The sequence below is a fragment of the Osmerus mordax genome, chromosome 9 (genome assembly GCF_038355195.1).
Source record: "Osmerus mordax isolate fOsmMor3 chromosome 9, fOsmMor3.pri, whole genome shotgun sequence".
NCBI classification, from domain to species: domain Eukaryota; kingdom Metazoa; phylum Chordata; class Actinopteri; order Osmeriformes; family Osmeridae; genus Osmerus; species Osmerus mordax.
The window spans coordinates 9,477,890-9,495,145 of NC_090058.1; the positions used below are offsets into that span (position 1 = coordinate 9,477,890).

At 39.6% G+C, this 17,256-nt stretch overlaps 3 protein-coding genes across 4 annotated transcripts; 1 reads left to right on the forward strand and 2 right to left on the reverse strand.

The window, feature by feature from the left end:
* Positions 1-10,138, reverse strand: kif6 (kinesin family member 6). Its single transcript, XM_067243125.1, has 20 exons — positions 10,006-10,138; positions 9,635-9,744; positions 9,455-9,529; positions 9,116-9,263; positions 8,814-8,929; positions 8,393-8,522; positions 8,025-8,231; positions 7,612-7,755; positions 7,045-7,131; positions 6,483-6,586; positions 5,933-6,038; positions 5,560-5,710; positions 5,125-5,313; positions 4,467-4,569; positions 4,140-4,195; positions 3,932-3,982; positions 2,902-2,998; positions 2,670-2,805; positions 1,799-1,905; positions 1-412 (listed from the first exon to the last, which is right to left on the reverse strand). Exons 1-20 carry the CDS (start codon positions 10,063-10,065, stop codon positions 283-285), a joined length of 2,307 nt encoding a protein of 768 aa, XP_067099226.1. The 5' UTR covers positions 10,066-10,138; the 3' UTR covers positions 1-282.
* A 581-nt stretch (positions 10,139-10,719) lies between these two features.
* On the forward strand, positions 10,720-12,399 carry LOC136949314 (interferon alpha-inducible protein 27-like protein 2A). Of its 2 annotated transcripts, none has more exons than XM_067243569.1 (5): positions 10,720-10,865; positions 11,504-11,525; positions 11,608-11,637; positions 11,856-12,017; positions 12,205-12,399. In XM_067243569.1, exons 2-5 carry the CDS (start codon positions 11,516-11,518, stop codon positions 12,303-12,305), a joined length of 303 nt encoding a protein of 100 aa, XP_067099670.1. In that variant the 5' UTR covers positions 10,720-10,865; positions 11,504-11,515; the 3' UTR covers positions 12,306-12,399. The 2 variants fall into 2 exon arrangements, with proteins under 2 accessions (XP_067099670.1, XP_067099671.1); XM_067243570.1 differs by having other exon boundaries at positions 10,739-10,827.
* A 1,223-nt stretch (positions 12,400-13,622) lies between these two features.
* LOC136949101 (interferon alpha-inducible protein 27-like protein 2) lies at positions 13,623-15,309 on the reverse strand. Its single transcript, XM_067243307.1, has 5 exons — positions 15,212-15,309; positions 15,075-15,104; positions 13,996-14,157; positions 13,711-13,784; positions 13,623-13,628 (listed from the first exon to the last, which is right to left on the reverse strand). The coding sequence occupies exons 1-5, from the start codon at positions 15,222-15,224 to the stop codon at positions 13,623-13,625; spliced, it is 285 nt and encodes a 94-aa protein (XP_067099408.1). The 5' UTR covers positions 15,225-15,309.
* Positions 15,310-17,256: the final 1,947 nt, after the last annotated feature.

Genomic DNA, 17,256 nt, shown 5'->3' on the forward strand with positions numbered 1-17,256 from the left:
AGAATGTTCATATTGGTGTATCCCTAGTATATAATATACATCAGCTAGCATTCTTTCATGCCATAATTGTATTCAATGAGACAGTTAAAAGAAGAAGGTTCCAGCAATCTTCTCAGAGAAAGATCGTAACCACACCACCATCTGTGGGCACATGGATGTTCTCGTATGTTTTCTTTGTATTCTCATCTTTTATTTCCTGTACGATGGTTATAGTTAGCCCACATAAAGACCACATATTTTACCAGACAATGGAGAGAGTACCCGAGTGAGTGATTAATTCTGTCATTGCACAGTACCGGTCCTGTTGAGCAGATGTTGCCTGGCTCTGATGAAAGCCTGGATATCTGCATCTGTCTGCTGGTCCCCAGTCAGGGGAAGGGAGGAGAGTGGAAGTTCAGAAGTGGACAAGACTCTAAAAGGAAATACACACAAATTAGCATGACAAGATATTACCTCTATCCAGTCCCTCTTTTCCTCTATTCAGAGGGAAGTGCCTTACTTCCACTATTACATTTGAATGAAACCTTTAATACAGTAACAAGTGAAAAGACTTATATAAATGATTATATATTAACATTTCTACCCCTTCAAAACCAAACCATCAAAACGCATTACATCTGAATCCAGGCACCTTAAATATAACATTGCAACCTACATCTCTGGCCTATATTGTGTTCTAGCTTATTTTCTGAAATGCTTTCATCGATGACACAAATAGGCCACATTACCAACACTAAGACAATATCAGATATCAAGACAGTATCAGATTCAAGACCCTGGTATTGACCTTCCGAGCAGTGAACGGGACTGCACCGTCTACATCAAGTCTCTCCTGCAGCTTTACACCCCCACCCATCACCTACGGTCTTCTTCAGACAACCGCCTGGTGGTCCCACCGCTCAAGACCGCCCGGTCCCAACACAAGCTCTTCTCCTGTCTGGCCCCCCAGTGGTGGAATCAACTTCCCACCTCCATCAGAGACACTGACTGTCTCTCCACCTTCAAGAAAAGGCTCAAGACGCACTTGTTCCGGGAGTACAACGGTACTTAGGAATGGTTCGCTTGACCCGATGTTAGTTCCCTCAAGGATCACAATGACTCTTGCTCAGAGACTTGTTGCTCTTGTGGTTAGTGGTAACTGATTTAAAATTGTTTGTACTCGCTGTGATATATTGTTTTTTATTATTGTTGCTTGTCTTTTTTTTTTTTCCACAGGTACACTTGCACTTATAGCAGTTCATGTTGTTTAATTGTAACTTGTTTAACTACATGCTCTTATGGTTCTTCCCTTTGGCACTTACTTTGATTGTTCACAATGTGTGCTTCATGTTTTGGCTACTCGCAATGTTTTGTAGCTATCTCGTTGTTATGATCAGTGACCTATGCACTTTGTAAAGCTCTCTCTTGGAAGTCGCTTTGGATAAAAGCGTCTGCTAAATGAATAAATGTAAATGTAAATGTAAGACAAGTACTGTACTGCCCTCTGTTGGCTGGCAGTGGCCAGTGTAAGAAGTCAAACTTGACATGGGGACACAAAAACAGACCCTGCATCTCAATACCATTGCTACATGTTATTATCAACTTACTTTTGCAACAATATAAAACTTTCGAGCTACAAACTGTGACGGATGTTTGAGCAAGAAGGTCAAAGTTTAAGGCGCAATGTTCTGGCAAAGTTGTACTTAATATATATATATATTTTTGTTGTTGTTGTTAAGTATACCATTTGAGATTCAGGTGGAGACTTCATGGCGTGGTTTATAATAGTTCCATTCTGGTGGATGCCTGGCATTCTTACCTGGTCAGTGGAGTGTCAGGAGAGATGGGCTCTAATGTCTGAGAGGTCCATGTTGAGGTTTGACCATTGGGAGAAATATTTGACCCTGAAGACTGGAGCTCTGAAGTCTGGTTAAAAACAACAATAGAGGAGCGTATCATTTTACATGTTTTAAATTATTTAATGTTTACATTTACATTCAGTCATTTAGCAGACTCTCTTATCCAGAGCGACTTACAGTAAGTACAGGGACATTCCCCCGAGGCAAGTAGGGTGAAGTGCCTTGCCCAAGGACACAACGTCAGTTGGCATGACCTGGAATCGAACTGGCAACCTTCGGATTACTAGCCCGATTCCCTCACCGCTCAGCCACCTGACTCCCCATGTTTACCTTTCCAATAGTAATATTATGGCTATTTCTATACATTATAAATGGAAAATAGCTGGAATACCTTTATTTACATTACAATAACTGTGTTTTATATCAAAATACCTAGAGGCCTTGTGGAGGTCATGTAATATTAACTGTGTGTTCCTTTATAAATCGTAAGGTTACTACCATGTATTGATCCATCAAGTAAAACCATTGTAGGTTCATAGAAACTGCTATGTAATTGAATGGTATTAAGAGTTAGTAGGAAAAACCCAACCTCCCCCATACCATTTCATGGCAGTAAATACACCCTTAATGTAAACTTGTATACCTTATTTTCTTTTCCAATACATTATTGCACTTACAAAGACAATGATAAATCCCCATACCTCACTGTAAAAAAATCCATGACCTCGAACTGACCCCAAAGGGCTCAGACACAAACACAATTGGCTAACATGCCAGGAAAATATTGGGTCGTGTTTTTTGGTTATCACAAAACATGTGAAAGTAAGTAACCTCTAGTTTGTACGTTTCCTGGCTCCACCACTCTTGGAAGTCCCTCTGGAGTTTGACCTTCCCTCTCTCCAACAATAGCTGCAGATGTTCAATCTCTGTCTTCAGAGCTTTCAGGCGGCCAAAGGTGTCTTTGTAACTTTATAGAGAGAGTATTGTATTAAAGTCACACGATCAGACAAAACAAATGAATGTCTGTAAGACATAAACCCCACATGAAATTATAAACACTTACATTTTTTTCTCTTTTTCAATCTGTTTGCAGAGACTTTCTTCCATTTGATCAACCTCCTCAACCTCTGATGTAATTAAGGTTTGACTCGCTGTTAAACCTAGGGTAAACATGCAGTGAATTATGTGTGGGCAGTGTTGAGTAATGATGTGGTACAGTAGGTCAAGTTCCCAAAAGCAAAATACATTCCCTTTTATGAGGTTGGTGTTTGGCATTACGCTGGTTATGGGAAACAACATAAGAGATATAGCAAGGCAAGCTGGGATTTCCCCAGTGTTAGACACCCCCAAGCAGCTTGTGTGAGACTGCTGCTGCTTACACCAGTTAATTTGTAAATTCTCTGAAAATAAAGTGAAAAGGTTACCTTGGCTAAATGTTTTTCGTGGCAGCAAAATACCCTGCAGCCTGTTGCTTACTTTTTGATGGCCCTGTTGCTACTTAAGTGGACCTCCCAACCTGCATCACATGATGTTTGGAGTTTTACAATTCAGATTGTGGTCTCCAAACCATTTTATTTTATACCCTTTCCTGTGTGCTGTGCTTGAAAAAAGACAGACAAAACCTAAAACTGTGTTGTACAACATTTCTTTTGGCCTTGTATGAAACTGCTGTTAGCTGTAATTGTTGACTACACCACCCGTCAAATCTCTGGAAAAACTCAACAGATTATTTCCCCCTGTTCCTCTTTAGCCAGTTCTTGTGTAAGGAGTGCACTTAAAGAGATAGATAATTAAATGCACCACTGGACAGCAGGAGTAAGATGCACTTTTTAATTACAAGTAATTGTTTTTGTCATGTGGAGCTCTGAGAACAGTGAGTCTAATTTTGGCAATTAACATGACGCAATTATAATGGGAAAATCCATATTGACAGGAAAATCCATAGAAACTATGATGCAAGGAGTTCTTGTTGTGCACGATTGAATGTGCATGATTCATGCATCAAGCTTATGACTATTAAGCTATCCTTCTATTCATAGGTTGACAAAATGTTGTTGAGAATTGGCCAGTGTTTGATTAGGTGTACAACCTACCATGTGCTGCTCTCTGCATCCTGTGCCTCTCCAATTGCTTTTTCAACTCACCTGGGAGAAAGGTGAAAATGGAATGAGACTAGATACAGAGATACATAGATAGATTTTGGCTCTTGCACGGGTCTAATTTTAGTATGTGTTGCACTAGGTTTCATGTGTTGAAAAGAACATGGCTACAGTGTAAGATCAGAGCTGAAGGCTGACTTACTGACTTTGGTTCTGGATCCGTTCAACTGCTCCCCATTCACTTTGGCCTCTGTAAACCTGCAGAGAACCACATCAGTTTAAGGTTGATGGTCTCAGTGACATATTAGTGAAAAAGTACACCAAAAGTATAAGAAGAGTACCTAAAACATTATTAGATACATTTCCTGTCAAAGAGATACAAGACCTTGCAGTGATATATGAACGAGGACCTGAATCTTAGCTACATGAGTACTAATACAAAATACAGTAGTCCAGAGTTAATTAGCCTAGTATAAACAATAAATAACTGTTATAAATAACTATTATGAAGGACACAGCTGAGTTTAACCTCTGTTTAAGAAGAGCTTTGTTTTTCTCAATAGTTATACGATCTTCGTTGTCCCTCTTGAAGATCTCAAAGGCCTCCTGTGCGCCAATAGACAGCACTGGACCTGACAGGGAAGGAGAACATTGCACTCCATTGATTTGGGCATCATCACAAGGGACATCATAGTATACATGCTATCATTTTCATAATTTAACTGAATGTACATTTTCTAATGTTTACACCAAATGAAACAACATCTATTAGTCATGTTAAGACGACTTGCTAAGCAAATATATATATTTCATATTTATATAAATATAAATATGATGAACCCGCTGTTTGCTACATCCGAACCCCAGCGAGATTTACCCATGATGCAGACCCCAAGGGGTCACAGCACGTGCGCTGTTAAGTTGAGAAAAAGTCTGAATCCATTGAGAAGCAAACTACCAAAAGTAAGCAGACTGCAATATGTATAAAAGAAAAATATGAATACAAATAATAAAAATTGAAAAACATTTAACGTTTGACTTCATGTACTAATCAGGGGAAAAAAATGATTTCCTCCTGAAAATGACCACCCCTTTGCAACATTGCCAATGGCCAACACAATGTGTCAAATTGTATTGACATGAAAGAACCATTCAAATCAAAAAGCAGAAAGATTAGTGCTCATTACCTCTTCTCTTGTGTAGAGTAGTCAATGCTTCATGTTCGGTCAAGATGTCCTCTGAACTTGCCTGTGATGATGTAGACAACTCCAATACTCTCTGAGAAGGTAGGTTGCAGCTATTGGACATTGTGGCCAGTTGAGCAGCAGCATCTTGATTTCTCTTTTTCTCCCTTTTCAGCATGTTCACAAGGATACCTGTTTTGCTTAGGTTTAAGGAAAAGTTGGTCATCTGCTCTCATCTCTCATTCTCATAAGTCAAGTTCTTATCTGTATGGTTGTTGTGAATGAATAGATGCCAACCAATCAAAGTGACTGCAATGGACCAACGACAACGGTCTCCTGTCTAGACCACACACAAACTGACATGCTGAAAGAGAATCTAAATTGTTGGATTTAAAGAAGTGGTAACTTTGCCAACACAGGGCACATTAGGCAGGATACTAATTTCATTATCACGATGTGTTAAAGCCTCCTTCAGCTTGGTAAGTTCAATTAAATGGTGACTATCCTGTGGCTCTGACATTCCAATACATCCAGAAGAGGAATGATCTCCACTCCCACTTTGACCAGACAGCCTCTCTTGTACCATTACCTGCAGACAAATACATATATCACATACACTGTGTTTATGTAAGAAATAAAAGGGAAAATGGTTTGTAAAATTTGTTGTTGAAAAACTTGACTGGCCAGGCATAATCGTTTTCCAAATATACATTGAAATCTTCAAACTTCTAAATAATATACTCTGTCAAAAGTGTCACTATGATCAACAAATGTCAGATAAGGGGAAACAAACAAACAAAGGAGTGAATACCTTCAACAAAGAAAAGCAGAAATTAATTTTTCTCATATCTGGCCCCAATCCCAATGAGACTTCTGGATCAGGGTCATCTAGAAACGCTTTGACCAGCTCCTCCAACCTGGGAGACACACACACAGATACACACTGACAAACTCAGTAATCTTCAAAGATTACTGAGAGGTATTTTCCAATTAACTCAAAGTTGAGGGTCAGTTTCTCAATGCACCAAGATTTAAAACCATGAATAAGTGAACATTTATTTTTTATTTTTTTCCAATATTACTGTTTTTGTGAGAGCATTGTAATAGCCGTTTGAGATGTTGCTCTGAAGACAGACCACTTGTACATTGACACCGTTGCTACAGATGTGATAATCACATGACAAGGACACCACTAGTGTTCACGTGTCTCCACCCCTCCTTTATGTTGGCAAATTTAAACCTTTAGAATAAGGTTTGCACAAAACTCACCACTATGCTATGTCCATGGACAAACAATGGACCGCCCCACACAGAAAGCATCTGTTTCTCAAAGTCCATAAAAGTTATAAACAACGACATACGTTTGGATCTCATCTGGTGTTAACTGATCCTCCCTCTGCTCCCCTGTCAGCAGGATGATTTCTTCTTTCAAGGATTGAATCTCCCTCTTCAAACGTCCAATCAGCTGAAAGACGAATCACAGGCATCAGATTTAAATGGCCAGATCAAATAATACAACAAACTGTCATTGTTTGTCACTCCCTTCCGCAATTCGGTGAAGGATTTCCTCCTCCAAAGATGGTTGGTGACATAGGGGTGTAGAGCATAAGCGAAACGTAGTTATACAACAAGAGTAGAGAATAAAGATTTGCAAATGGTTGTTGAAAACTACATATACAGGGTTCAACTCAGTTCTCAGAGTTGGCACGTCAGTTCTTGCGGTGTTAGCCACGGGGCTGGGAGCTTGGGATTGGCACAGCATCACAGGACATCCAGGCAGATGGACAGCAAGGGACCAGGAACACCATGTTGTCGGGGTGTGAAGAGGCTATGACTTACCTGGCTGATTAGTAACTATACAGCAAAGCAGAAGACCTTTGTCATTAGGAAAAAGTGCTCCATTATTCTAGTCTGACAACATACCAGGGCAGGGTCCAGCTCTTCATTCAGCACAGCTTCATTCTTGATAAGAGCTACACGCTGAGCAAAGCGACATGTTGAGATGGATTCCTGCAACATAAACAGATGGTTTAGAGAGTCCCTGATTCTTTACATCAACCTCTAGCATACATTTTAGTAAGTATGGATGACAGGATGTACCACTAAAGATGTTGCACATAGTGGACATTTAACACTATATGACCTTTATTTAACCAGGTAAAATCAATTGAGGACCAATTCTCATTTACAATGATGACCTATCCAAGAGGCAGTAGCACAGTCCACACAAGTGACACAAACAGCACACACACACACACACACACTAAACATGTCAATATAACATGTTTATATACTGACTAAATGACTAAATGTAAATGTAAATATACAATTATGCAGGGTTGTTTTTGCCTTACTGATAAAATAAAAAATTGAAACTACCATCAGTAGAAAACACATTTTTTATGTAAAACATTTCTAAATACAGACTGTATACATTCAATCAAATTAACATACAGGGCTATTTGGTCAGATTATGAAAATGTGTCTTACCTCAACATTCTTTTTTTCCACAGAAACAGTGGCTATCATTGTGGTCATGCAGTTTCCCCCTAGGCTGTCTCTCAGTACAGACGTCATCATGGAGTTTCTGTAGGGGATGTGAGAGCGGTTCTTCTCTGACAGAGCAATAATCACCTGTGGAATGGGAAGGAAAACATAATAATTGATTTGTTGATACAAACATAAGAGTTGTTACATAAATCCAAATGCTACAAAATGAACGTTAAATGAACAAAATTGTTTGCCAAATATAACTAATACACTATGAATTGAGTTGAACTAATATGGTCAGTCCATTAAATGCCTAGTAATCTGATGAATATATATATATATATATATATATATATATATATATAACAAATAAACTGAATTTACACTATCAATGGAATAGACCTGACTCAGACCTGTTCTAGGTAGTGCAAAGAGAGGTTGATGTACTTGGCTTCAGTAAGTTGTTGTCCACCCACTCCAGTCTTGCCTACTCTCTCTGACCCTGCCAGGTCCACCAGGTGCAGTTTGGAACGCCGCACAAGGGCAGTTCCTGGCTCACGCCCACAAATGTGCACAGTAAAGATACAATGGGAGCGTGTGGATGCCTGGTTCATAGGTGTCTGGAGAGAAATATCACTAATGAAAAGACATTTTACAAAGACATACGATAAATACAGAAATTGGAAATATTTTATTTTATTGTTCTGCAACATCCCCATGTAACAAACTTCTAACTCCTGAATAAATTGATTAGCCTAATCATTATTATTATTCAACTTACTTCTGCAATCATGCGATTAGTATCCCCCAGGAAAAGCAGATTAAGAGCCTCTTCTTCGTTCCCTGAGTGTTGGAGGGACAAGTTCCTTAGATGAATGTTCTGATCAGGATCCTCCATGATGGTCACCTTTCTATTTACAGAACCCATAATAATACCAATTATAAAAGAGCGTGAACATTTTACTTGGTACGTCTCTTGAAACTTTTGTTTTGTTTTTTTCTCAATGAATACAGAATAACAGAATAAGAGCAGTTCAATTATTACACACAGTTCAGAATATTACACTATCAATACAAAAGAAGACTATGTATTTTCTGTATTCATATTTAGTTTGAATGCATTATACATTATTAAGATCCCAATGTGAGGAAAAACAGATTTTGAGGCAAGTAAAAAGTGAAAAACAAGGATCAATACTTACGGTAGGTCCTCTAGATGTGAGGCTTCATGTCGGGGGTCCAACAGGTCATAACCCACTTCATTGTAGATCTCCAGGTAAGATATATGTGTGGTGTACACCATGTTATTATTTTTATTCTATGGACAAATCAGTCACAACACTATGTTTTAGATTTCTTACTTGCATAACTTCCACTCTAGGCATGTTAATTCATCATCTGTATGTTAAAGCTGGTATAGTGTACCAAAATCATTCAAAATTGGGTTTTGTGCAAAATAACTGTATTCCAGTACAACATAGCAGATGATTTATTAAAGACTGACCTGGCTGAATTGCTGATAGATGTAAGACAGTGTCCGGGGAATGATGCCCCGGTCGTTGTAGTGCTCTGCACCTCCTGTGATGGTGAAAGTCTTACCACTACCAGTCTGGCCATAAGCAAAGATGGTACCATTGTATCCCGCCAATACTCTACCAAGAAAAACATATAACAAACTACTGTAACAAACTACAATACCCTTTTCAAGTTAAACATGGATAATATTTAATCACTGCTATTTCACCCTGGTTTTACTTTGCACGGACCTAGGCCCATACAGTTTACTGTATATAATTTAATTATGGGAAATTTAGTTTAGGAGCAAGCTATTAAAAAGTCCCACCTGTCTGCAACAGGCTTAGCAATAGTTTGAAAAATCTCCTCTTGATTGACTGTATAATCAAACACCTTTTGGAACCTGAAGGTAAAGCGAAAACAAAGTTGCTACACTGATATTGATAGCCCGTCAATTGTACTCCAGAAATGAACAATGATAGATAACGCTGCCGGTGTTGTACATCACCTGAACTTGTAACTCTCCTTGTTGTTGTTAATGAAGCCAGAAGCCAAGTCCTTAGGCACCACAAATTCCAAATTACAGACTGTCTGCTCATCATTGTCCACAGTGTACACCTAATAAAAGCAAACAAAAGACCATGTCGGTACAGAAACCAAGTCGGTCCATAAATTACACCTTCTAAGATTACTTTGTCCCCTTTTTTATGTCACCACAACGTTAGTTTGCTATCTGCATCACCTGGCTGAAAAACGCGTCATGATGACCCATCTCTGTATGGGATGCTAGCTACATACTAGCTTGAAGCAGCGCACACCCCTTGTTGCAAGACTTTCTTTACGGCCACATCTAATGTAGACTATTATCTCTGTACTCACCGAGGATATTTTCTTTGAGGGTTTGACGCGGGCATATATCTTAATTGTGTTTTTGATCATTTTCTTCTAATGCACGAACTTTAAGACAGAAGTATTATCTTTTAGACTCACGCTAACTTTACATGTCTCACTCCCTCCCTACCCACTTTTGTATGCAATTTGCAAGCAGTTGTTGCCAGGTGATGAACAGTCACGTGATGCCCGGGTTTATCACTAGGTGTGTCACTCTGTACAGTATAAAACTGGATTTATCTTCATTCAACCATTATTTATTTAAGAAAAATCTGTTAAAATGATTTCTAAAGGCCCTGAGTGCAAAGCAATAAATCTAAGCATCAACAGAAACAACTAATAAGGATGATATGCCCCAGTGGTGACTACAACGAGCCCAGTATTTAAATGCATGCATTAAAACATTTCTAAATTAGGCAAATAAAATTGTATTTGTACAGTCCTTTTTACAAGTAATACCACAGAGGTCTTCACATTATGCCAATTGAGTTGAAACTCGATGTCGAGCGGTGCAGACAGGCTGAACACAATTATGCAGTAAGAGTATGAAATACATTTTTTGAATAGAGTAAAGGTTAAAAAACAGACATTTAGTAGAGATTCAAAAAAAAAGGGTAGCAGTGTAATGCAACTTTTAGTCGGAAAATATGTCTATTTTGATCCACAAATAAAGAAAATACGGATGTGATTCAATAGGTAGTGACGTGTCCGTGGTTGTCTCACTGTCACAAGTTGGTTAGGCTCTGGTGCTACGCTTGGGTCAAATATCTTATATTGATTGTTCTTCTTTGTGCTTGGGTGAAACGAGAAGTAGGTTTAAATAATCATATATTGATCAACTTATCTTGGTATGTAGCTTTCGTTCGAGTTTGTACATCTAATTGAAATGTATTGTATCAAACTGAAAAAGTCAGTTGTAGCTAGAGCTATGTAGGTCCGCAGCTACCGTACTGTAGTCTAATAGGTCGGTGTAACACTTGTTATAAAACAATGTGCATCCATGTTGGTATTGCTTTACGAATACTAGCCTACCATATAGAATAATAGTAGAATACTAGAATAATAGCATATCGCCAGTACTGCCAGTAGCGGACTGACCATCGGTAGCGCCATGTTTATTTTACTTAAAGCTCCAAAAACCTTTTTTCGCTCAAATCAGCCAAAACATTTTGCTCGCGCGACATGCGCGCTCGCATTAACTGAAGAACTCCCTACTAGCATCACATCAAAACCCAGAATGTGCATGCATTAGCAGGGCACTTTGGTGGCGTATACGGGGCCGGTTCTGGTGGGCCGGTCTAGATCAAAGTCCAAGGCCTATTTTTACTCCCAGTCCGTCCCTGCCTACTGCATATTGAGCAAATTTAAATCGGTATTAAATATAATATTGACGGGTATTTCGCACACTGCAAGTTAGCAAAAAGAAATTGATCAAAACTGTTTCTTACTATCGTTTGATCTGTATCATTTTCATTTGATCTTTTAGCACATAAAGAAAATGGTAGCAGGTAAGTTACCCTTTTTGGAAATATGATTGATAGATTTTCTCCAGTGTGGATCTCTCACTCTCAAACACTCTGCTTTTTCTAGGACACGTGATTGCAATTACAGTTGGAGCAGGTGATGTATTATATAGCCCACTGTAAAAAATACTATCGAACTCTTGTTACTTGCTTCCACCAAAATAAATAGGCCTTGGTGCCATTTCGTTTTTGTATGGCAGTGCCGATCTATGCAAGCTATAATAAAAAGGAACACTTTACAATGTATAACCCAATGAAGTATGCTGGTAATTTAACACAGAAGGGCTACTTCATTTTGTTTATTCTGGGTAACAGGGGCAGCAGTACTCATGGGCCCTGTGGCCCTGGGAATGTTTGGCTTCACTCCTGGTGGGATTGCTGCTGGGTCCACAGCTGCATCCTTGATGTCTACTGCAGCTGTAGCCAATGGAGGTGGGGTAGCAGCAGGTGGCTTGGTGGCTTGTCTGCAGTCGGCAGGTAACGTTCAAATCATAACACTAATACCATGTAACGGCTGTATCACAGTCAACTGTAAGGATTTGACACCCGTTAACCTATTATAGATATATCCTGGTTTTCTAATGGTAAACTGTTTTGGAGGTTGTTTGTGTGATGTCTTCTACATGCATGCATGTACCTGATGTACTGTGGGTGTTCTTCCTAGCTGCTGCAGGGCTGTCTGGCACTGCAACAGTAGCACTGGGCAGTCTGGGGGCTGCAACTGGAGAAGGAGTGAGATGGCTCTCCTCAAAGATCTGGAAGTGATCCCTTCACATCATGTATTTATGAAGCAATTATGGTTGCAATGTCAATGCTCTTAAATGTCATGGATGATATCATTAAAGGAAGGAAGTAGAAAGATGTGTATTCTTGTTTTGTGTAGTTGACATCATGGAGTACTGCTTTAGAGTTTCCATAGTGGCATAGCAGAGCAGGAGCTTGTTTGCCATTAGCAGTCTGCGTGTGATGCTCCAGTCTAATCTCAGTCAAGCAACTAGAACATGGGGTGTTATGTGTTATGGCTAGTAATTTACATGTTTTTGAAATTGAAGCAAAAGTGCTGCATTACGACTCTAATCTCTCCAGTGTGTGAGTACATCAGTGGATATCTGTTTGAACCTCAGGCTCCCAAAGAATAAACGTGTATGTTGGAATCAAACAACATAGTTATACACTGGACACAAACATGACAGTGGACGCATATTGAACTCCAAAACTCAAAGTACAGCATTTCAGCAAGTGCTTGAATTTTTATGATTGTTAAAATACTGTAGAGCAGTGTACTGTTTTGTTTATTAAATGTTCCTAGGTTACTAAAAGTCGAGGAAGATTCACCATAGTTAAAAAACAAATAGGTTATTTTGGGTTGTTAGGCATGATTGGAAACAGACATAACCTGATCTCTACAAAGAGATGAATCATATATAAATATTCCAATCAGGCCTTGTGTAATATTACATCATAGATGTCAGCAGATTAAATCTTTCAGAGGACTCAAAGGTCTAGTTAGTGAAGTCATTTTATTTGCAGTACAGTAGATAAACTCATAAAGATCAATTTCACTGGTCTGTAGAGCTCGATTCAGGCTAGGGTTTATAGTTGCTTTTCTTGACAAAGGAAATTATGATGTTTCTTGTAGGATGTGCCAAGGGAGCATAGATTTACTGTGGAATTTATTTTGTGAAAGAAAAGTTAGTGTAATTTTCCTTCCAATGTAGTACTGCTCTAGGGGGAGTCATATTTAAGTAATCTGGAAATATGAGTTTAATTGGGAGATCATTTAAAAAAACATCTCTTGACCCTGGGGCTCACCAAAGCCATAGACCAGTAGACATTCATAACCATCATTTCAACTAATAATGAAAGAATTACACATAACTCATTCATTGCACTCGTAAAATGAAGAATTCAAAGAATTACAGTGCTAAATGTTTAATTATATAAAAAGTGTCTTAAATAAAATAAAAAAATGCAGTCATGCACTAGTTTTCCTCTTAAAATAGTACATATGAGTAATACGTCAAAAAGTGCTGCTGCATTGAGCAACAAGAGAATAATAATAGCCTTCATGTCTGCAGGAGTCTACTCCTTCAAGGTGGAATAGTGAGTTGGGATGGTCAGATGAGAACAGCATCTGGACGGCTGCAGCTGCAGCCGTCCAGATGCCCACTGCTCCGACACTGCCCACTGCTGCTCCGGCACTGCCCACTGCTGCTGTAGCAGCTGCACCCAAGCCTGCAGCACCTTGGGAAACAACACACACTGTCAGGGAGGCAATTAACACAGAACAGGATATAGAACACAAAACTATTGTGTACTCTCAAATATACGATTGAATTACTATTATACATCTTCTCTCTTTATATATTTATTAACAATGTTTGTCTAATCCAAGTATTGTGCACATTGATTTATCATCACACAAACATTGAAACGTTACAGTCGGAAGGCCTACCTATAGACTGCAGCAAAGCCACAGTCGATCCAGCTGCCACTGCACCTCCGTTGGCGGTAGCGGCTGCGGCCATCATACCGGCAGCCATGGTATTGGCAGCAATGCCGGCAGCAGTGAAGCCTACTGCTCCCAAGGCAGCTGGTGCCAGGACTATGGCCCCACCTTGAAAGAGGGGACAGAATACATTATTTGCTCCCTGATTTGCATAAACAGGATATGTAAATCCATAAGTTCCAGCAGACTCCTTTTTGTGTAGGGGAGACCGGGGTTGGTTGGCACACTTTTCACTGTCTGCCATATATTTCGCAATCTGCAATATTCTAACCAGCAGCAAACGAAACGATATGGTCTAAGCTATAATTAAATATGTTTAAATGTACACAAATATTTTCTAAAATGTGGTGATTTGTGATTAAAGTAATGTTGTGCTTTTGTGCCAATATGGGGTTGGTTGGCACAATGTTAAAATGCATGATACACGAAATAAAGCAACCAATAGAAACTATTTGAACAGTTAATAGTATATTTTAAGCAATTAATCATTTAATAACATGTTTTATGCAATTCACTAGAAATAATGTATATTTTAACAGTAACCCTATCCCTAATCCCAAAATTATATTTTGTTTGAAATGTAATTGAAAAAGTAAAGGTTGTGGAAGTAGGCCAGACATTACTAGAATAATATGGTGACAGTTTGAGGTTTTATATCCATATAAATATAAAGAAACACATACATTTTCTAAATTGTACGGTTTAGTTTTCACCCGGTCCATAACTCGACGCTGCAAAGTAGCGTCTTCCGAATGTGATACGAATGTCGAATATGAAACTAACTTCATCTCGCTCCCCGGTCTCCCCTATTTGTTTTGTCAGACATCCAGAAATTCAATTGATGAGTATGCTAACTCAAGTTCGAACAGAGTAAAACATAATGCCCAATAAGTCTGTCAAACTCAGATTTGAACTCAGAAATGAATAATCTTCGACAAATTGGTTAACTCGGCCTACGTGAATGATGCATTATTAAATAGTTAGCTACATTCTGTTGATTTTAATAATATGTTGTAACTGTTTACCTGCACCTGCCACTGCTCCAATGATCATCACTAAACAGACAATAGGAGGCAAACATTAATATGAAAACTGATATGCAGACATGACTAAATGCATACTTAAATGCGGTCCCAAAAATAGGCGCTAAGGATATACTCACCCCCAAGTCCCATTTCGTCTTCTGTAAAGATCGTTTGAGGCTCTGGTTTTTATAGTGTCCAGTCCTAGCCTTTCCTGACAAATGAAATCTATGGCGTGCCAGCTGACTCACTCAGTCAGAAACGAAACTTAAAGCAGTTTCTTGTAAATTGAAAGACAGATAAACCAGCAGATCCCTGACACGTTGAGGGTCACGCCCACAAGTAGGGTGCAAACAGGGCCGGATTAACCATTAGGGCAACTGGGCACTTGCCCAGGGGCACATTACATCTAAGGGGCCCTGGACAATGTCAACTAAAATGTTACATCACGTTATGAACGCAGTACTAACTTTCCTTAATGTGAGTACTTTATTACAACTCGTTCGATCAAAATGTTATGTTAAAATCACATCAAAAACAGTGTTTGTGTAGTCTAGTAGTAGCCAGTGCCGCCGCTCCCATAACGCTCACTACGCACTGTGCGTAGGGCACCAACTCCTGAGGGGGCACCAAAGAATAGCCAACTGAAAAATCATCATAGTTATAATACTTATAATACCGATATTATTTTAGTATAGAAATATTAGACATGTATTTTACAAAACAGGCAGAACAAGAGATGTATCCTATTTAAATGCTCACAAAAAGTTACGATGGTGCCCCCCCCCCCCCCCCCAAAACAAACCAAAACAAAGGCTACACACTCAACTTCCCAAACTCGCTGTGGGTGCCCTTCCCTCAGTGGGCTGACGAACTTTGACAGTAGGCTAGGTCAACTTTTCTAAAATGGGCTTAAAACGATAACAGGAGTCAGGAGAAGGAAAAAAGAAAGAAAGAGACTGCGAGATGGTGCCCGTGCATCACTTTCAGGTAAGTCCATGTTTAATCATTGTTAAATACGGGAAATGTGCTGCTAATTTAATGGTTAGCCTATGCATACACCTCAAACTTGCTGACGTTATTGCTAATGTTAGCACACTCAAATATGTTAACTTAGTTAGGTGCAAGCTAGATTGAGATTTTACTGTTAAACATTATCTATGCATTTTACAAGTAACTGCGCCAGCTAGCTGTTACTTTCTTACCTACTGTCTGCCAAGATTTTACCAATTGAAAAACGGCTTGTAAAATGTTTATTTTACATAAAGCTCAAAAAACTATTTTGCGCTGAAATTGTCATGTCCCCGGCCTAGGCCAGACCGGGTGTTAGTCCGTTTCTTCCAGGTCCAGTCATCCATTCCGCTTCTTCACTCCCTCCCGGTACTCACCTCACCTGCGGCTCATTCCCTCATCACCACCACAGCTCTTAAACCCCGGATTGTCACCCACTACTCGCCAATGTGTTGTATCACCGACCCCCACGTCTGTATTCCTGGCTTTCCGTGTTTTGGACTAGTCTATGCCTGTTTTTTGTGCTGACCTTTGTTCTTGTTCCACCACCAGATCACCGCTTCCAGTCCTCCAGTCCTACCGGTACCCCGCTCCACCATCCACCAGTTAACCTCAACCGTCCTCCCCATCCTTCTCTCAAAAGTCTGCGCACGTCCTAAACCTTGTGTGTAGTGCGTTTAGGTCCTCAGTACAGCCGTGACACAAATAAAGGCCCAAAAAATTCGCTCGCGCGCTCGCATTAATTTTGGACATCCGTAACGAGCATCACATCAAATACAACCTTGTTGCCCAGGGCACAGAAAATTGTTAATCCGGCCCTGGGTGCAAAGCATCGATACACAGCAATTAGCTGAAGGATAACTATTATACAAGCGTGACATATGACATCAGAGATACGTACGGTGTGATAGTCTGCCTTGAGGGGATATGCCGAACCCAGTAGCGCCTTAATGCACGGGTTTACCTGGGCTTAAGCCCGGGGCATCGACCAATCAGGGGCCTCCTAATAATAATACAAAATAATAATGATGATAAACGTCCGTATTCGCGGTGTCATTACTCTGCTCTACAGTGGCATCTGGTGGTGTATGTGGAGGGAGGCCCCCCCCTCCCCCTTATCTAAACAAGATGTAACAAAATGTAACAAAAACTAGAGAGGGTACAATTTGTAGGG